The following is a 17,280-nucleotide window of genomic DNA, read 5'->3' as shown; positions in this document are numbered from 1 at the left end:
CAACAGCAGTTTAATGAGAAGCCCATGGCCTCTGAGGAGCCGTCCATCTGACTGTCGCACTTTAAAAGCTGTATTTTTCCCTAAATAGTCCCTCCTCTGGTCTAGGTTGGCCCCAAACACAGAAAAGGTTTACCGACTTCACCGTAGCTGCTGAATGGTGGTTAGAAGGTTGTGGATTTGCATGGTGAGGAGCATGTTCTCTCTAATTTCAAATTCTAGACTTAATTATTAATGTAAAACTCAATGGTTGCTTTCTAAGAAAGTTTTAAAAAATCATAGATTTTCTTCATCAATATTTAAATCAATATATTTATTGCTTTGGACTACAACTTATAAGTAACTACTAATAACTAACATGATTTCACATTTTTCTCATATAAGAAGTCATTAACCGTTTTCACAGAAGTTTTTAATGGTAATAAATGCTAACATGTGGGACCTCGGCAATATATAAACTGTTCTTTAACATGGTTTTGTTTCATGTGCAGGATAATTGTGGTTTAATTTAGTGTCACTCGAAGTCTCCAAAGGCATGTAGGCACACATCTATAAAGTACCATATTGTCAGGACAATATTTCACTTTGTTGTTAGACTGGTCACCTGGCCATAGTGGTAAATACCAGCTATGACCACTAGGTGTCCCTGTATGGCAGAAAGCTGCTTCCGTACCAGAGAAAACAAAATCCACCATTGCTACGGCGTATTGGACTGACAGAGCAAGAAAAACGTCTCCAAAAAGAAAAATGTCCACAGCGGGATTGAAAGTATGAATAGAAATCAGAAAGCGAGCAGAAAGACTTCAGAAACTTGTGAGAGACTCCAGAAAAGCAGAGAAAGACGCATCTTGGCACACCTTTTCCTATACCTGCTTCAAATAGATGGATCCCTCAAAGAACGCAGGCTTTATTCAGCAGCTATGCGTCTCTTTTCCAATCATCGAGCTTTGTTTTGTGGCTGTTAATAAAGTCTACTCATAAAGAGGAACTTCTCCATGTAAACAGGAAATTCACTGTTTGGAAACTGCGGCTCAGTCCAAACAGCCACAATGCTCCAGGAATACTGCGGACTGTGAGCGTGTTTATGTGCTCAATTTATTGCCGTCAGTTCAATTTGATGAAACGTTTCCTTATTCACTCGGAGGACATCACAGAGTGCCTGTCTTTTGCACGGAGGCGAGGGGAAAAAAATAATCACACGAGAGTGACACATTTTTATGTTGAATTCCCAGGAAAAAAGCACCAGTATGGGTTAAATTAATATTCAGCTTTTTATGGGGGGGGGGGGGGGGTGAAACTTTGGGAAATATCATCCAATTCCGAGGTAAAATATTTATATTCAGGGTGTTTTTACATGCTTTTTTGAAACTCTGGTTTCTCATAATTCATTTGAAATGTAGATGAATATGGGACCATTTTCTACAGACAGATTTTTGTTTGTTCAGCTTCGTCACATAAAAAAAAGACCTTGATTTCTTTTATAGACACTGTAGAATAAATAGACTTGCCTGCTTTCATCCACTTTTTTGTTCAAGTTCATTTTTCAGTGATGTTTACAGATGATTCAGTTAACCTTCATACTTCTTCTCATATTTTATATTTTCTGAATTGTGGATGTAGTTTCATTACAAAATATAACCGCCACAAGTCATTTCCCAACATTCTAACTACAGTGTTTCTGCAGTTTCCATTTAAATGGATATTAAAAACGCTGTTGTGTCATCGCAATACCGTTCTTGATTGAAAACACTAAAATTATGCATTTTCACTTAAAATGTCTTTCTCCGTACAGTTTAAGCTTGTTGTCAATCACTTCTCAATGCGAGTTTTCTTATGTTTAAAGGTGTATGTATATGTATATGTATTAGCTTAGCCTATAAAAACGTCACACAAGAGCGATTATATCTTTAAATAATAAATAAATAAAAAAAACTGTCTGGGCAGCTGATTTGTAATCTTGAGAGAACAGACTGAAAACTGTTGGACCTTTTTTATAAACGAGGCCAGACGATGGACGAAGAGGTCTGGGTCTGGAAAGGCGAGGCGGAGGTGGATATCTCAGAGCGAGGCTGCGAGAGGGAAGACATGCTGGAGGCAGGGAGAGGGAGACATGGGGGTTGGCGAGGTAAAAATGTTCGTCGTGTTTGGAGTTCTTTCTCAGCAAGTCTCCACCTGCCCCGCTGTTGTAGGAAAGGCAGGACGGCCGTGGGAAGAGTACGTGTGTACAATTTGTTCATTTCTATACCTGAACAGTAGCCAGTCGTTACACTTCAGCTAATCCTCACTTCCTGCAAGAGAAATTTCTTTAGTGTCGAGTTTTGATTAGAATAGAAACCAGAAATAACTCTTCTGTTGAAGTGAATTAGTTTAAACATGATTTTCAATGGCACCAGAAACTTGAACTGTCTGATAACTAAAATGTGATGTAGTTGTTGAATACTGTGATTAAAGGCTTCAAATGGTCAAATTCTGACTTTCAACATTTAATCAACAGCGGAATTATCAAGAACGGAAGCAGAATCAGAAGCAGAAACATCCAGCAATAAGTTTAAACACTTTGCAAATGAGTCCAGGAAACATAATTGACGTTCATGAAGCAAAACTGAAAGTGGAGCAACGCAAAACTTTTTCTTGTGTCCGTTTCCACAACAATATTGATTGGAGTCACTGAAATGCAACTTTTTGAAAACGTTTCTCGTGGTAGTTTTATAGTTGAGTCGCCCGATCGTCACTGACATACCAATTGTCCGTGCTGTCGCCATTGTTAATGCTTATAGTGTGTTGTTTTCTGCACGCATATGTTTATGTGGTTTTAAATACAAATACAAACAACGGTGCCAATTGGTGGCCTGGCGTGCTCACTGCGACGTTACCATGTGAACGGACATTGTTTTCAAAATGCTGCTGTGTAAAGGCAAAACCTTTTTCTGAAGCGGAAAGGCAAAACATGATTTGTTTTCGCTTTTAAATGTTGGAAATTTAGCCTTAATCGTCCAACTGCTACCTTAGCCTGTGAGCAAACGTCACCCTGTTGGAAGTGTGAGTCACTTGAACCAAAAAGTCTTTGAACCGTCATCAAGATCTGGTCTTCTTTAAAAAAAACCCGAGGTGTGAATGTGGAGCAGTGTGTCACGACCTCAGCCACTTATATTAAAGGTTATTTCCGTCTGTTTCTGGGAGAGCGTCGGAGGCTTAAAGTCTTCTCAAAATCGGTTAAACGGACAAGCAGAAATCACCCCTGCAGGATCCGGCTGCCTCGAACCCGGCATCATGTCTTTATGGACGGCTCGAGACACTTGAGGAAATGCCTGCATGACCAAAGCGCCGCCACAGTGGAAAAGTGTGTGAAGGATGTTGAGTGTCTCCATATTTGGTCTGTGAAAAGAAACAAAAAAAAAAAAAAAAGAGTTCAGCTCAGTTTCCTCCTATTAGCTTCTTTCATGCCTGCTGCTGGTTTCTTTTGTCGTTCGGTCGCACATCTGCTCAAAGTGGCAGAATGACGGGGTTATGGTCTGGTACACACACACACACACACACACACACACACACACACACACACACACACACACACACACACACACACACACACACACACACACACACACACACACACACACACACACACACACACACACACACACACACACACACACACACACACACACACACACACACACACAGAGAGAGTAACAGGAACATTCTGAGTGTGTGTGGCTCTTGGGAACCCCCCTTGTGTCAATAAATAGCTTTCATAAGCTCACAGATTGCAAGTTATGTCAAAACACACACACACACACACACACGGTGCATATCTCCTCTGCAGTGTCACACTTTCGCCATCTGTCACCAGCTTCCTGCTTCTCATCCTCTTTCTTTTCGCTGTTACTTCTCTTTCATCGTATTTCTGTCGCTCTCTTCTGCCTGCTCGTCTCGTCCGTTCCCCGACTCTTGTTTGCCGCCCACATGGCTCACATTCTTCGGCTCTGACATCACGCCCGCCCCGTGCTGCCATTTATTTATTTATTTATTTTCTTTCCCGCTTCATTTCTGTTTTTGTGTGTTTCTCTTCCCTTTTGGTCCGCCGCCTCCTTCACCAGCTCTCAAACCCTCACTTGTCTCCGCTGGTTCTGGGAATGTTTCGTGATGTGATTTGAGATGTCGCCGCGGCCCGATGGAAGTCGTTAACGTGGTTGTTTCACAAACAATGCCATTGTAATGTAAACGTTGGTTGGCCTTGGATCAAGTTCACTGTTGGGTTTAGGATTATGATTATGGTCAAGTTTTGGAGGCCCAGATTAAGAGGACATGTTTGGGGCGCTGGGATTAAATGTTGGCGATCAGGGCTTGGATTACAGACGGTGGACTAGGATTAAGTTGTTAGGTGATGGTCTGACTAGTTGTCGGGGAACAGGGAACTGTTATGTGTCTGTTGGAAACGACTTTGTGTTGATATGACACCTAAGATTCTAACTACCGTCCTCGATTGTGGATTTTATTGGACAAGAAAACTTCAGACAAAAAAACCAAAGTTGTGATATAAAGGAGAAAACCATCTGAAAGCACTTTACTGTGGCTATTTTATGTCGTTGCTGTGGGAAACCGAGTATCTTCAGATAATGAATTGTTCTATTCAACTACCTTTCAGAGACGTGACGAGGAAATATTTTCAAATATTGAATATTGTAGTAATTCTTATGAAAATCTTTGAAGGGTTTCTGAAGATATTGTGCCAACAATAACATGAGGATATGGCGACCTTGAGCTGTAAGACGGTGTAAGATGATACAATGCTCTGTAAGCAGTGTGCCCTATCGTCTTCATTTTTCAGCTTTAAAGCGTATTGGAGATGTGCCATCTGACCCGATACTGTGCACTGCGATCTATAAACCCCTCAAGTTCACCAAGAACGTTTTGCAGTTAATTTTTGGGGGATTTTCCAGTCTTATTGTTAGGCATTTTAATATTTGATGATTAAACAACAACAACAAAAACGTGCTGCGGGGGGAGTACTAAGTTAGATTACAAAAGATTACACATCAATTACACATTAAATGTCTCATCCCCAATACTTGCTTGATTGAATGGTTGTAATTGAGGAAACGGATGCCTGAATGGGTCCAGTTACTATGTTATGAAATAATGAAATATGCAGAGGATCAGCGGGGGAAGAAGAATTGTGTAAAAGCTTCGTGGAGAGAGACGGTGATGCTGTAGCAGTCTGGCTCACATCAACTCCCCGTTCCTGTCATCGTGTGTGTTTGTTGGAGGAGTGACGTGCAGATTTGCAGCGACTTGGGAACGGTCTTTTAACGACTCAAAGAGTTGCGCGGCGAAGCTTTGGATTTTTCCCTTCATGAGATGATTTGCAGCCAGTGTGTTTAAGGTTTTTTATCCCCTTCTGGCTTTCGTCCTGCAGATTGCGTTGACAGCGAAGCCAAGAGTTCATGTGAAATATAGAGTTAAACCGCTTGTAATGACTTGTATTGGTACCAATTACAATGTCTTTGTTGAGATGAAGGAGCCTGAAGAATTCCAGTGCTGCCGGAAAGTAACGGTACACGGAGAGAGATTGAAGAGTTTTGTACGCTTGCACTGCGTAATTCTTTTTAATACTCTCAGGGATACTGGGAAACTGCTTTCAAACCAGTAATTCCTCATTTATACTTCCTTGATTGAGGGTTTCACATTCAATACACACGGGAATATAGATGATAGTCAATCACAACGCAACTGCTGAGACGACCCAAAAAAAAAAACCCCAAATCTTCCAGACTAGGTGTGTGTATTTTAAATAAGTCAATGAATGACGCAATGCAAATATTCAGTTTGAAAACTTTTCCTCGCTGCCTTTGCTTCGTTCCAGAAATCCATTCATGACCACTTTTGAGCAGATGACACTGTAGCAATAAAGATGGTTTCCAGTGTCCCATTTACACGATGATTTCAAGTGAAAATTGGCAACATTGTTGCATTTTGGGGTTTTGTTTCCATGACGACAAAAAAAAGCAACATAGAAACATAGAAAATAATTCTCCTGTACATGTGAGTAGATGGGTAATAATAACAATGGCGGCCTCCAGGGTGTCATGACTCCCAGTCCGTGTTGTCCATGTTGTCCTGCGACTCGCTAGTTTTATAATTGAGAATCGCCATAATAACCATCCAACCTGCTCGTGTGTCCATACGAATATAGTTCAAACTCTTCTGAAATGAAAACACAAATGATGCGATTTCACTTTAAACATATATATATATATATATATATATATAAATAAAGATTGATATACATTTGCCTGCGGTACAAGAGAGGTACAGTGTATTTATGTTTGAGAATGTTTTTAAAATTTGCACCATACTTCTCTGGCGTTGGCTGAACATCCCGATGCCGCTAAAGCATTAGCGCTGATGAAATCCTCACAGCTCACACTGAAACTGAACCATGTGACCCCCTCAGTCCAGGGCGTCTTCGTCATGATGCAACCGTGCAACATCGATAGAAAAACTCATTTCCACGGCTGAGGAGAAACTGAGGGAATCGCTGATGTTGGATGACACGACGCATTCCTGCTTGAATATGTTTAAAGGAAACATTCTGTACAATTATATAACTCGTGCTGCATTATTACTACAGTGTAAACAGTGCAAACTACACATGACATTAATTTAAGAAAGAAGCTGCTTGTGTGAGGTTTTCTTTTACATATTAAATATAAATATGACGCTTTAATATTAACATTAACAAACTCAAGCTTGAATTTGTATTTCCCCATTTAATATTCTAAATTTCTTTACTTTTTTTTGTAAGAACATTTGAATAATTCTTGACTTCTAATCTGTATTATTCGCATCTCAACTTTATCTTTGGAATTTCTGCTTTTTAATAATTTTTTGTATTAAATGTTTTTTTTTTGGCTTTAAGAAGTCAAACTTATGTAATCTGACATACCCATACCCATACACACATTTACACAGAATATATAAAAAAATCTATATAAATGAAAAATACAGTATGAGACTCGAACCACAGCCTCATAAAAGCACAAAAAGTGGAGAAAAAAACACGCACACACTTTTAACTGGGGAAATAAAAGCAGCCAAAAAAATGTCTGAGCACAAGGATGAACGCTCAGAATCCAAGTTGACGGATAAGAAGCATAGCGAGAGAAATTTGACGTTGAAATGACAACATCAAATGATAATGACAATCTTTATACAAGATGGTAAAATGATGCCATTGTGAGATACTTAAATGATAGCTAAATAACGCATCATTAAATACTGGTACGTGTAAATGAATCACAGGATGATTTGGCACACTTCCAGCTGATCCTCCCAGAGGCTCCACCAATCGTATTAAAGAACTCATACATTTTGAACAAAAAGCTGCAGAGAGATGAATCTGTCACTTTTTAACCTCCATTACAGAAGATCAACACCGTCATCACACACACACAGTCAGTCGGTTTAAGGCCGGGGTGAGGATGGATTGCTCCGCGCGCCCGTCGTTGCACTTCCACTCTTAATCGGGTCATAAAAGACGATCAGACTAATTGATTCACAGTTTGATTGATCAGACCAATGCAGCGGGGGGCGCGTCGCTTTTCCGGACATGGAGCAGCCGCCGCTGATTGTGCAGTGGTTGAATGGACGAGACGGCGCGGAGTGGCGTGAGGAAGGAAAGGCTGCGCAACGCTACCACATTGGTGTTTGAATCCAGCGGCTGAAGCTGAATGGACGAGTGGGAAGTCTCGCAGATCAGCAACACTCTGCAGGCCGTAGCAGTGACTCATGTCCTCTAGTTCGCCGTGATACCGGGGGGGGGACGCAAAAGATATTGTGCAAACGGTGATATTTCAACTTCAACACTCACCGGCCTGGACTCGTCACACTATATTGGTCAAATGCATACACGTGCAGCTCGGACATGTCGCTATTCATGTGAGCGTAGTTTCACGAGCGGAGAATTTCCCCACTGAAAGAGTGGCCAGTGTTGGACAAATACCCTTTATTGTTGGTCCATTTAGTCGCAGGAATCTGTTTTCAGTACTTCTGTTGTAGTATTGAAATCACCCTGAACTATTGAGATCCTTGGCCGGGCTCGTCTCGCACCGCTCACATCTAAACACTGCAGATAAGCGTGGCATGATGTTACGCCACAGCAATTTCCCAAGCCGTGTTTCCCCGGGCCAGAGGGCCCACTCAGGGAGAGTGGAAAACTTCTATATATATATATATCCAAGATAACTGAACAAACTTCAGCGAAGAGGAAGTGAGAGAGGAAAGAAGAATTTAAGAGGAGGGGGTCAGATTTCCCACGGAGTTCAAATCAAGTAGTCCCTGATTCTGCCCAAGCGTTTAAATAAAATCTTCGATCGAGACACAGGAAAAGACACGCACTGCAATAACACACGCACTATGTCGCCACACTCTTGTTCAAATATTATAAATGTGTCGTGCTGGACTTGAAGCTGGTTGTTGAGCGTCGTGGATCGAACTTGGAAGAGCGCCGGCGACGGCTGTTACGCCACAATGTTTGTATTGTTTCCATGGCTTTATGCCCCTCGCAGTGCTTTTATGTCGCGTCGTTTATAGATTTTGAGTCATAAAAGAGTGAATGTGCCGTATTGTTGCCTCCGCCGGTGTGTGGGAGCAGTGGAAGAGGGTGGTTCCACCAGACGGGTTCCAGCTGGTGCTGGTCGCTTTCGCCTGATAGCTTGTTTTTTTTCACTAGGACGTGTTTTAAAGGTGATGCATTGTCATTCTACATACGAAGGCGCCTGCTCGCACAAAGCATGTCGCGTTTGTCATTTGACGCCAGCCTCATCGGCTACATTCAATGCTGCATGCTAAGCTATTTGTACTAATTTGACTAATGATCTTACATATGGCATGTAATACATTTCCACCACATTATATATTGACCTGGCCTGTTTACAAAGAAACATTTGATATTCGAGTGTCAACAAATTTTTTTTACGTTTAAATGCAAAATGAATCGTAGCTCCTCTGGTCTGGTACATATTCTGCTCTTTCATGAATGCTCAAACTAGTTACAAAACACATGTGGTGAACATGGTTAACATGCATAATCTCATTTAAAGCCAACACCCAACAATATACAGGAGGTTTATGATCTTTACACACTGTTCACGTCAATATTTACTCCATTTAAAAACAGTAAAATTAATAGGATTAAATTTTTTTTTTTAATGATAAAAGTTGACAGCTTGTTCCCAATTCACATAAAATACAAAAAAAATTATTTGTAAAATTAAGTAGAAGCCATATTTGACAGTTGTGTTTTCATGCATAATGTGAAACAATGGAAAACGGAAGTGTTTTTAGTCAAAGAAATAGCGTTGTATAAGCTGAAAATGTTGCGTAAAACATTATCAGATGAGCTATTTATACAACCTGGTTACGCAAGAATCTTTGACCTTGGTCAAAACTGACGACATGGAATGTGACCGCTGCGTAAAGGTCGGGGCGTTCACGTGTGGCTCGGAAGTGGAAGACGGACGGCAAAGGGTTAAAAGTCTGCCAGCTGAGGCTGATCCTGGCGGTCAGATCCGTCCTGGAGGCCAACGTGCTGCCTCAGCATGAGCCTGCAGGGACAAACACAGGAGTGAAGTGCACCGCTCGCTCGGAGAGCCGGAGGTTGAGCGTCTTAACGGGAGCTCATTTCCTGTCGTTGGGTTGCAGCGTGCCGGACCGGGCGTCTGGAAGACATTACTCGGGATTCCTGCGCTCGCGCTGTTGCTGCCATCAAACCACGCTTGCAAACTTTAATGTCTTATCTCTGCAGCAGCACTGCACGCCGTGGGGGGGGTTGGAGGTGACCAGTAGAGGGCGCTGTGGGAGAGAGAGAGAGTGTGTTTGGCACTCTGAAGCTTCATGTGCACTAATGCACACACTGCAATCTGCGCAGATAAACCATTTTCTCGAGCTTTACAACTCTGTGTCGACTGAAAGAGGCCGAGGGATTCCTGGCGTCTGCAGGCGGAACGCGACAGGAGTGATTCCAGGCGTGACCTTGGCTGAACGAGGAGGGAGGAGCCACGGCCGTCTTCCACAGCAGGAGGACAACTTTTATGACCTGCACAGACGTTTTTGATACCAAATAAAAGTCATCTGTTGCAGCAAAACGTGTAGAACCTTTTAAATCAGTGAAACACGGCTCATAAAGATAAGGAGTTTTAATATACATACAAAAAGTGTGTCTTATTCATGAAGTTCACTTTTGACAAGGCCAATTTTCAGAATTAGCCATTTACGCAGCAGCGATTTCAAATGAAAACTGTTTGTTGCATTTTGGGTGTCTGTTCACGGAGCCATGGAAAACACAAACTTTTTGAAAAAAAAAAAAAATCCCAAGGTGGAACTACAAAAATGCTCAGGTTGCTTCTGCCGCTGCAGAGCAGCTAAATAAAGAGCCACATGTCGCCGCAGGTTATAGACTTTTTTCCCTCATTAACCTTCTCTCCTCCAATGTTAACCTTAAAAACCCTCTCTCACACACACACATACACACACACACACAGTCGGAATTCCCCGACTTTACGAGTTCGCTCCTTCAGATGTGCAGGAAGGAGCGAGTCGTGCTAATGAGGCTGGTAAAGTGGGGTTTCTCCGGCTCGCGGCGGCTGGAACATCTTCCAGCTCGGACCAGGATGTTCCTCGTTATTATCTCTGCGCTGCAGGAAGACTGTGGGCACACACTCCGCTTCTGTTCAGTGTTTCCTTACAAATCGCTTTAATAAAAAGGTCTGTTTGCAGGATGTGATTAGTTGTAATTCGACAGTTTGACCCTTTTGCACAACCTCATCATGGATAGCAAGAACAGGTGGAAATGCTGATTTTTCTTTTAATCTTAAGAATGGAATTTGTCACATGGCCAGAAATCTCAAAGCACAGAGGCATTAATGTCACCTGCGTAAGTGTTCATCCCGAATCGTACCGTAATCATTACACTTTTACCCGATGGCATGCAGCTTAGTTTCTACTGTTTTAATGTCAATAGATGTCTGCATATTTAGGGGACTCGAAAAAAAATTGTGTGTTATCCTTCCCTGTACCGATTTTAACTGATCTTTAAAGTATGTAAAAAGTTTTTTCCGTGGCGATGGAAAGGGTCATTTATTAGTTTTGTCACTGGCACAACGAATAATAGTCGCGTCAGCTGTAATAATAAACTTCAAGGTCAGACGAGCTTTTGGCTTTATCGCCTCACTGCAGCCACCACAACCAACACATAATTCCCTCCAGAGGAATATTCCGATCAGATTCCTTCCCCACTTGTTGACTTAACTCCGCTGAGCCCCTCGGATTGAACCTTGTTAACGGTATCGTTCCGGCTCATGTCGTGGAAACGTGTCTTCCTCTTTGTTCTGGGCAGCACACGCCCACTGCCTGCGACATGTCGGCTGCTATTAGTGTTAACAAGCTGATGCATTAACCCGCCCAGGCCTTTGATCTGCCCCAGCCGTGTGTGTGTGTGTGTGTGTGTGTGTGTGTGTGTGTGTGTGTGTGTGTGTGTGTGTGTGTGTGTGTGTGTGTGTGTGTGTGTGTGTGTGTGTGTGTGTGTGTGTGTGTGTGTGTGTGTGTGTGTGTGTGTGTGTGTGTGTGTGTGTGTGTGTGTGTGTGACCTTTTTTTTGTTTCCTCTCCTCGTCGAGCCTGAAACTCAACCGACCTTATGGGGTCCACCATGCTGGGTCATGTAGTTCATACACATTTGTTCATGTGAATGAAAAATAAGGTTAAATTTAGAGTGTAGTTAAATACTTAATTGGCTACCTCATAGAAACCAGAAACTTTTGGCGTTTTTGACACTAATTTAGATTACAACCGCACCATATATTGCATATTTATTGTTTATTCCACAATTATTAAGAAAAGATGAACTCATTGAGAAGCGTCACTTCATTGAGAGAAAGAGCAAATGTTGCTCAAACATTCCTTAAGGCACAAATGTATAAAACCTCATCTGCGTAAGTGTTTGTATTTATCGTGAATCTTAGGTTATGGCAACACTTTACAGTGTCATTAAACAGTGAACGTTCACTTGATGTTGCGGAGCTCCAACGTGGTTTCTTACTTCTTCAGGTCCGTGTGTGTGTGTGTGTGTGTGTGTCGGACTGGTCTGGACTGTACCCTTTCAGTAATGATATTGGGCTAATGATGCTGACTGTGTGTGTGTGTGTGTGTGTGTGTGTGTGTGTGTGTGTGTGTGTGTGTGTGTGTGTGTGTGTGTGTGTGTGTGTGTGTGTGTGTGTGTGTGTGTGTGTGTGTGTGTGTGTGTGTGTGTGTGTGTGTGTGTGTGTGTGTGTGTGTGTGTGTGTGTGTGTGTGTGCAGCATCAATAGCCCTGTTTATGACAGTGGAGCAGCCCGCCTGATTTCTGTTTCATCTTGTAAATCTGCATGTGGAGGAGAGCTGGGAGGGAAGGAAATGGAAACTCTACGGCTCTAATAGATGATTATTTACTGACTCGTGTGCCGGGTTTACTACTTTTTCTTGTCTTTTTAAAAAAATTTTAATACATGCATGAAGGTCCACATGCATTGCTAACCCCTTTGGCTTCAGGACACTTTCTTTCTCATGGGGTGGCTGAAGCCAGATGTGTGCATGATGGAGGACGTGCCGTCACTTCTTTTAAAAGCAGAGAGGTAATTTTTTCTTCGTTTTTTTTTTTTAGCATGTGTGGAGATATGGGGAAAGCACTGAAAGAGAGGGAGGAGGGTGGGAGGTGTGTCACCCAACACAGGGACTCTTAAGGGAGGGGGAAGAAAAGTGGGTGAGCAAAGAGAGAGAGAGAGAGAGAGAGGGAGAGGTGTGTTGAGCGTGTGCAAGCGGGCAGTAAGAGGAGAAGCTATGGCAGCTGGCTCTCAGGACGGAGGGCCCGGCTTCTAAAAACAAACTCTCGGCTAAATAGTGGTCGTGACGCGACGGCGCTGGGAGGCCACATTCTTCCCGCTGGGGCCGTCGAAGAAGGTCAGGTTCAGCGGGGCGAAAGGAGAAAAAGCCCTTTCTGGAAAGGAGGAGAATAATCGAGTGCCGGGCGGTTGGGCGGGGGGGACAGGAGCCATGAAGTACAGACCCACGGTAAGACATGCGGGTAAAAAGAGCTGGGAATATGAGGGGTTGTTGTGGTCCAGCTGTGTGGAGGCGGGGTTCAGACACGCGGGGACGTCGGGGAGATTTGCTCTAGAAGTCGCGGTGCAACGACACTCGATCGCCCGTGCCCCCGCACTTCAAGGACACACAGGTGAGAGGGACTCAGGTGAGAGTGGAATCCAGGCACACCCCTTATTCACCTGACGGCTCCTCCTCCTCCTCCTCAGTCGAACCCTGAGGCCAGCATCCTCACACAGCCCCACTCTGTATTTGTCATGTTCATGTTGGGTCTATTGAAGATGTGGAAAAGTTTGTTCCCTATCGGTGTGTGTGTGTGTGTGTGTGTGTGTGTGTGTGTGTGTGTGTGTGTGTGTGTGTGTGTGTGTGTGTGTGTGTGTGTGTGTGTGTGTGTGTGTGTGTGTGTGTGTGTGTGTGTGTGTGTGTGTGTGTGTGTGTGTGTGTGTGTGTGTGTGTGTGTGTGTGTGTTGCCTGAGGGTGAGGCAGTCACACTCTGGTGTTGTGCGGCCGGGGCGGCCACATTCTTTTGGCCTTGGCTGACATTGAGAGCGAGCGTGTTAATGAATTAAAAAGAAGAAGGAGGGAAGTGGTTTTGGGTGTGATGTGGCCGGGTGGTCAGATCAAAGCAGAAGAGAAAGAAAATGTTGGCTTCTTGTTTGCTTCGCGTGAACAATGGCGTCGTACGTAAAGGTTGTTTGGATAAAGACCACAACAGACGGAAGCATGAAAGCAAGATTTCTGCACACGGTGCAAACCTGCCTGGTGTGACACTAATTGTCTGGATAATGGAGTCCAGAAGCTCGTGATGAATTCCCTCTATAGTTTCAAATAATCTAATTTGATGTCCAGTAATTTACCGTTGAGACGGAGCTGATCTGATTATCTTTCCCGTCCAGTATGGAAACCAAGGCTGCTGCACAGTATATTTCAACATTTCTTGTGATCGTGATATTAGCATGCAGACTGTACATATCGCAAAGGACTGAAGCTGGTTGAATATTTTCTTTATGCATTTGTGGCGTGAAATAACATTTGCCTCCTTGTTGATTTTGTTGACTTTATCAGATACAGCCAGGAAGGTCTGGGTATCTTTTTTTTCCCCCCAAACACTTTTTACACAACACTGGATGTGCATGTTGACATTTTTGTCCAACCCGATTGAACGCTGCTCGATAGATGGACTTTGTGAAATGCTGCTTGTGGGAACGGCAAATTCCCATGTGATGAAAAATCAACTCAGAGAGTTGAGAAACGGTGCTGTGAGACACAAAGGCATCAACGTCCAGTGTTCGGAGCTTCCTGCTGGACTCGACGCACTTTTAACACAATTCCTCAACCGGCACGAAATTGAAGAAATTGTCCAAGCCGACTGAGGAATTCCTCACATTAATAAGGATCTGCTGTACAGAGGCAGCAGTTCAAACAAACTGTCACATCTGGTGCTCAGTCGTACGTCCACTGAACCGTACCGCGCTTGATTTGGAACCAGACCAAGAGCTGCAGTCCGAGTGGCTCCGACCTGTTGTTTTTGGGGTTTCCACCAGCAACACAATCAGTGAACATACTCTGTTATTGGAAAGTATTGCAAAAAAAAACCAAAACATGGGTATACAGACTTAGGGACTTTTATATGTGATCAATGTCGTCTCCTGGCTGGATGCATTGTAATAAAGGCCAGTCTGAATAAATGGAGGGGTGCGCAGCTCTTTAAAATCAAGGTTTTAACGGACCAGAGTGTGGATTATTGACGTGGTGTTGTGTTCTCACAAAAGAGCATTGGATGATGACGCCACTTGTCACCAAGTGTCTTCCAAGACCAGTTGACCTGGGGGAAATTAGTTTTCTTTAATTCCTCATCTTGCCTACAAACACGACTGTCAGCTGTCACCCGGCTCGTCTGGAGCTTTATACAGTTCTGACTAAATAGTGTGCCAGCTCTGAATACTGACAAATAAGCACACAAAAAATAGAAATAAAAAATGTAAATATCAATATTTAAATTGGAGAATCAATCGAGTAACGGAAATCGAAATAATTAATATTTAGGTATTAACTTGCACATCACTCGTGGGTCAAAGCCAAAGAAAGGAAGACAAAATAAACCTTTTTATTACTTTGTTTCTCAGATAATCGTGGAGAAAATATCAAGGGGCTACAAATGTTAGGCTGAGCTATGAAAATACATGTGACAAAACAGTGTTGGCATTCACAGCTTTTCTGGAGAAAAGAAAATGCTCTCGTTTGCTGACTCGGCAGAATGACCCACTACGGCGGCACGTTGTGAGGTAAACACGGAACCATGTTGAGTGTCGCCATAATTATGTTCCTTGTGATTGGTACAAACACGTCAGCAGTTCCCACGTTTTATAATTGTCGTTGGCTCATCTCACAATTTCCGTCTATTAATTGTAATGGCATTAATGCACAGGGCATGGACCAGTAACCCTTTTGCCATGCGTACATTGCACATGTTGGCTCTATGAGGGTGAGAGTGATCAGTCTGGTTATGTTGCTGATCGCTCTCACTCCTGCAGCAGCAGCAGATGTGCACGTCGCAGGAATGACACACTTATCAGGACCGCCCAATGCAGCCAGACATTCTCGACACAGTTGCCATTGTTGCGAGCAGCACGTCTGACTCGAGTTCAGTAGGTAGTTTTACGTTGGGCTTCGCCAACGAGTCACTTTCTAAACCGGGTCAAGCCCCGAGCCGTGATGGGAGCTTCGATTTGCGATTAAAGCGGCTTCGGAGTCGTTTCGCGCCTGGAGTACAAACCCCGATGACTTGAACGCACCGAACCTCTTCGTACATGGAGTATCGGTGGGGTCGGGTAAGTTAGGAATTGGAAAATTTGATCAATTAGAAGAGAGGGTGAGGATTCAGCTTCGACAGAGGGAGAGAGTCAGACTTAATTTCAATTTCCCGTGCTGCAAGACAGTATGGACACGTACTCGTCTGTCTTTCCACAACAGACGAATGAAGAGGAACCTTCCTACTGATCTCAGAGGAGGAGTTCCTGTAGTTTTAGGCATTATTGTGTCTACAAATTCAGGAAAAAAAAGATAAATATGTGACTTTGAAGTGAGTCTAGAGCAGATGATTGTTTCCTTATCCATTCTTTCATATTTCAGGCAAACATACAGGAAAGGTGCATGAATAGAAAACAACACCTGCACGATAACCAGAGTCCTCCCAGCTTCTGCTTTTGTTGTTTTAACCCTCATTTCTTCACGCAGGCGGGTTGATTTCTGCAGCCAGCTCGCTCCACCTGTCTGACGGCTTTACAGAGCTCTCTGAAGAGTGAAACGCTCAAAGCCAGAGGGCGTTTGTTTCACTCACGCCCTCAGCGGTACTGACAGATCTGTTATTGACCAGAGGCCACCTTGACCAACCTTCCGTCATTTGTGCTTTGCCTTTTGAATCCCAACAAAACCAGCGGCTTTCCATCAGCTGATGCTTGGCTGCTGATGTCACTATTGGCCTCAGTTTTGTCTCACAGTAGTTTTTTTTTTTTTTTTTTTTTACAAGAGCAGCATTCATGTCTGAGAAATCCATCAGTATTTCTACACTTCATGCCCTTTTGTGTGGACCAGCGAGCAAAGACGGGACAAGGGAAGAAGAGCGGGTGAGATCAGCGCCAGACAGCTGATTCATGGCGGAAAAATGTAGACAAAGGGCAAAACATTCGTTTAGTAATGGGCATCAACAGAAGACCACATTTCACTTATTTGTTTGTTGTTACTGAACTGCAGCGAACACATGAAGCTGACATCAGAAGAAGCTTTTTGTGATTCTCCAGAACTAAAATGCAACATCTAGACCTCTCATGGTTCCACATAAAAAGTGACCAAATTGTGAAATGAACAAGCTTAAAAGCATGTTTGAGGATTATTGCCAAACAAATGGTTTAATTCTCTGTTTGGAACAAAAAACAAAAGCAATGTCGATTTCTAAATATGGTCGTCTGATCCATGTGCAAAAGCATCCAGCAAAAGATGATGCTAGCGTCAAATTACAAGCTTCTAATGATCAAAGTCGGCAGATTAATCGCAAAAAAAAGTTATCTCAAAGAAGTTAAAACAAATTGTCCGTGGATAGGGTGTAGACGGCAATGAGGATCATCTGTGGAAAATAGATGACGTACACCCCCC

At 43.1% G+C, this 17,280-nt stretch overlaps 1 protein-coding gene across 3 annotated transcripts in view; it reads left to right on the top strand.

Annotated features, from left to right (window-relative positions):
* The window catches only part of LOC308136452 (unconventional myosin-Ic-like), a 63,978-nt gene that overhangs the window by 16,442 nt on the left and 30,256 nt on the right, over positions 1-17,280 (top strand). The window contains exon 1 of one of the 3 annotated variants that reach the window (XM_080504790.1): positions 12,935-13,098. The exons of the other annotated variants lie outside the window; for them this stretch is intronic. Coding sequence (XP_080360916.1) covers positions 13,081-13,098 — 18 coding nt within the window. The 5' untranslated portion in view covers positions 12,935-13,080. Of the gene's footprint in view, positions 1-12,934; positions 13,099-17,280 lie in introns of those variants that run through there. 3 annotated transcript variants of the gene reach the window in all.

Source organism: Blennius ocellaris (genome assembly GCF_963422515.1).
Source record: "Blennius ocellaris genome assembly, chromosome: 2".
Taxonomy (NCBI): domain Eukaryota; kingdom Metazoa; phylum Chordata; class Actinopteri; order Blenniiformes; family Blenniidae; genus Blennius; species Blennius ocellaris.
Note: the sequence above shows the minus strand (reverse complement) of the source record. Positions and strands in the feature narration are given on the sequence as shown.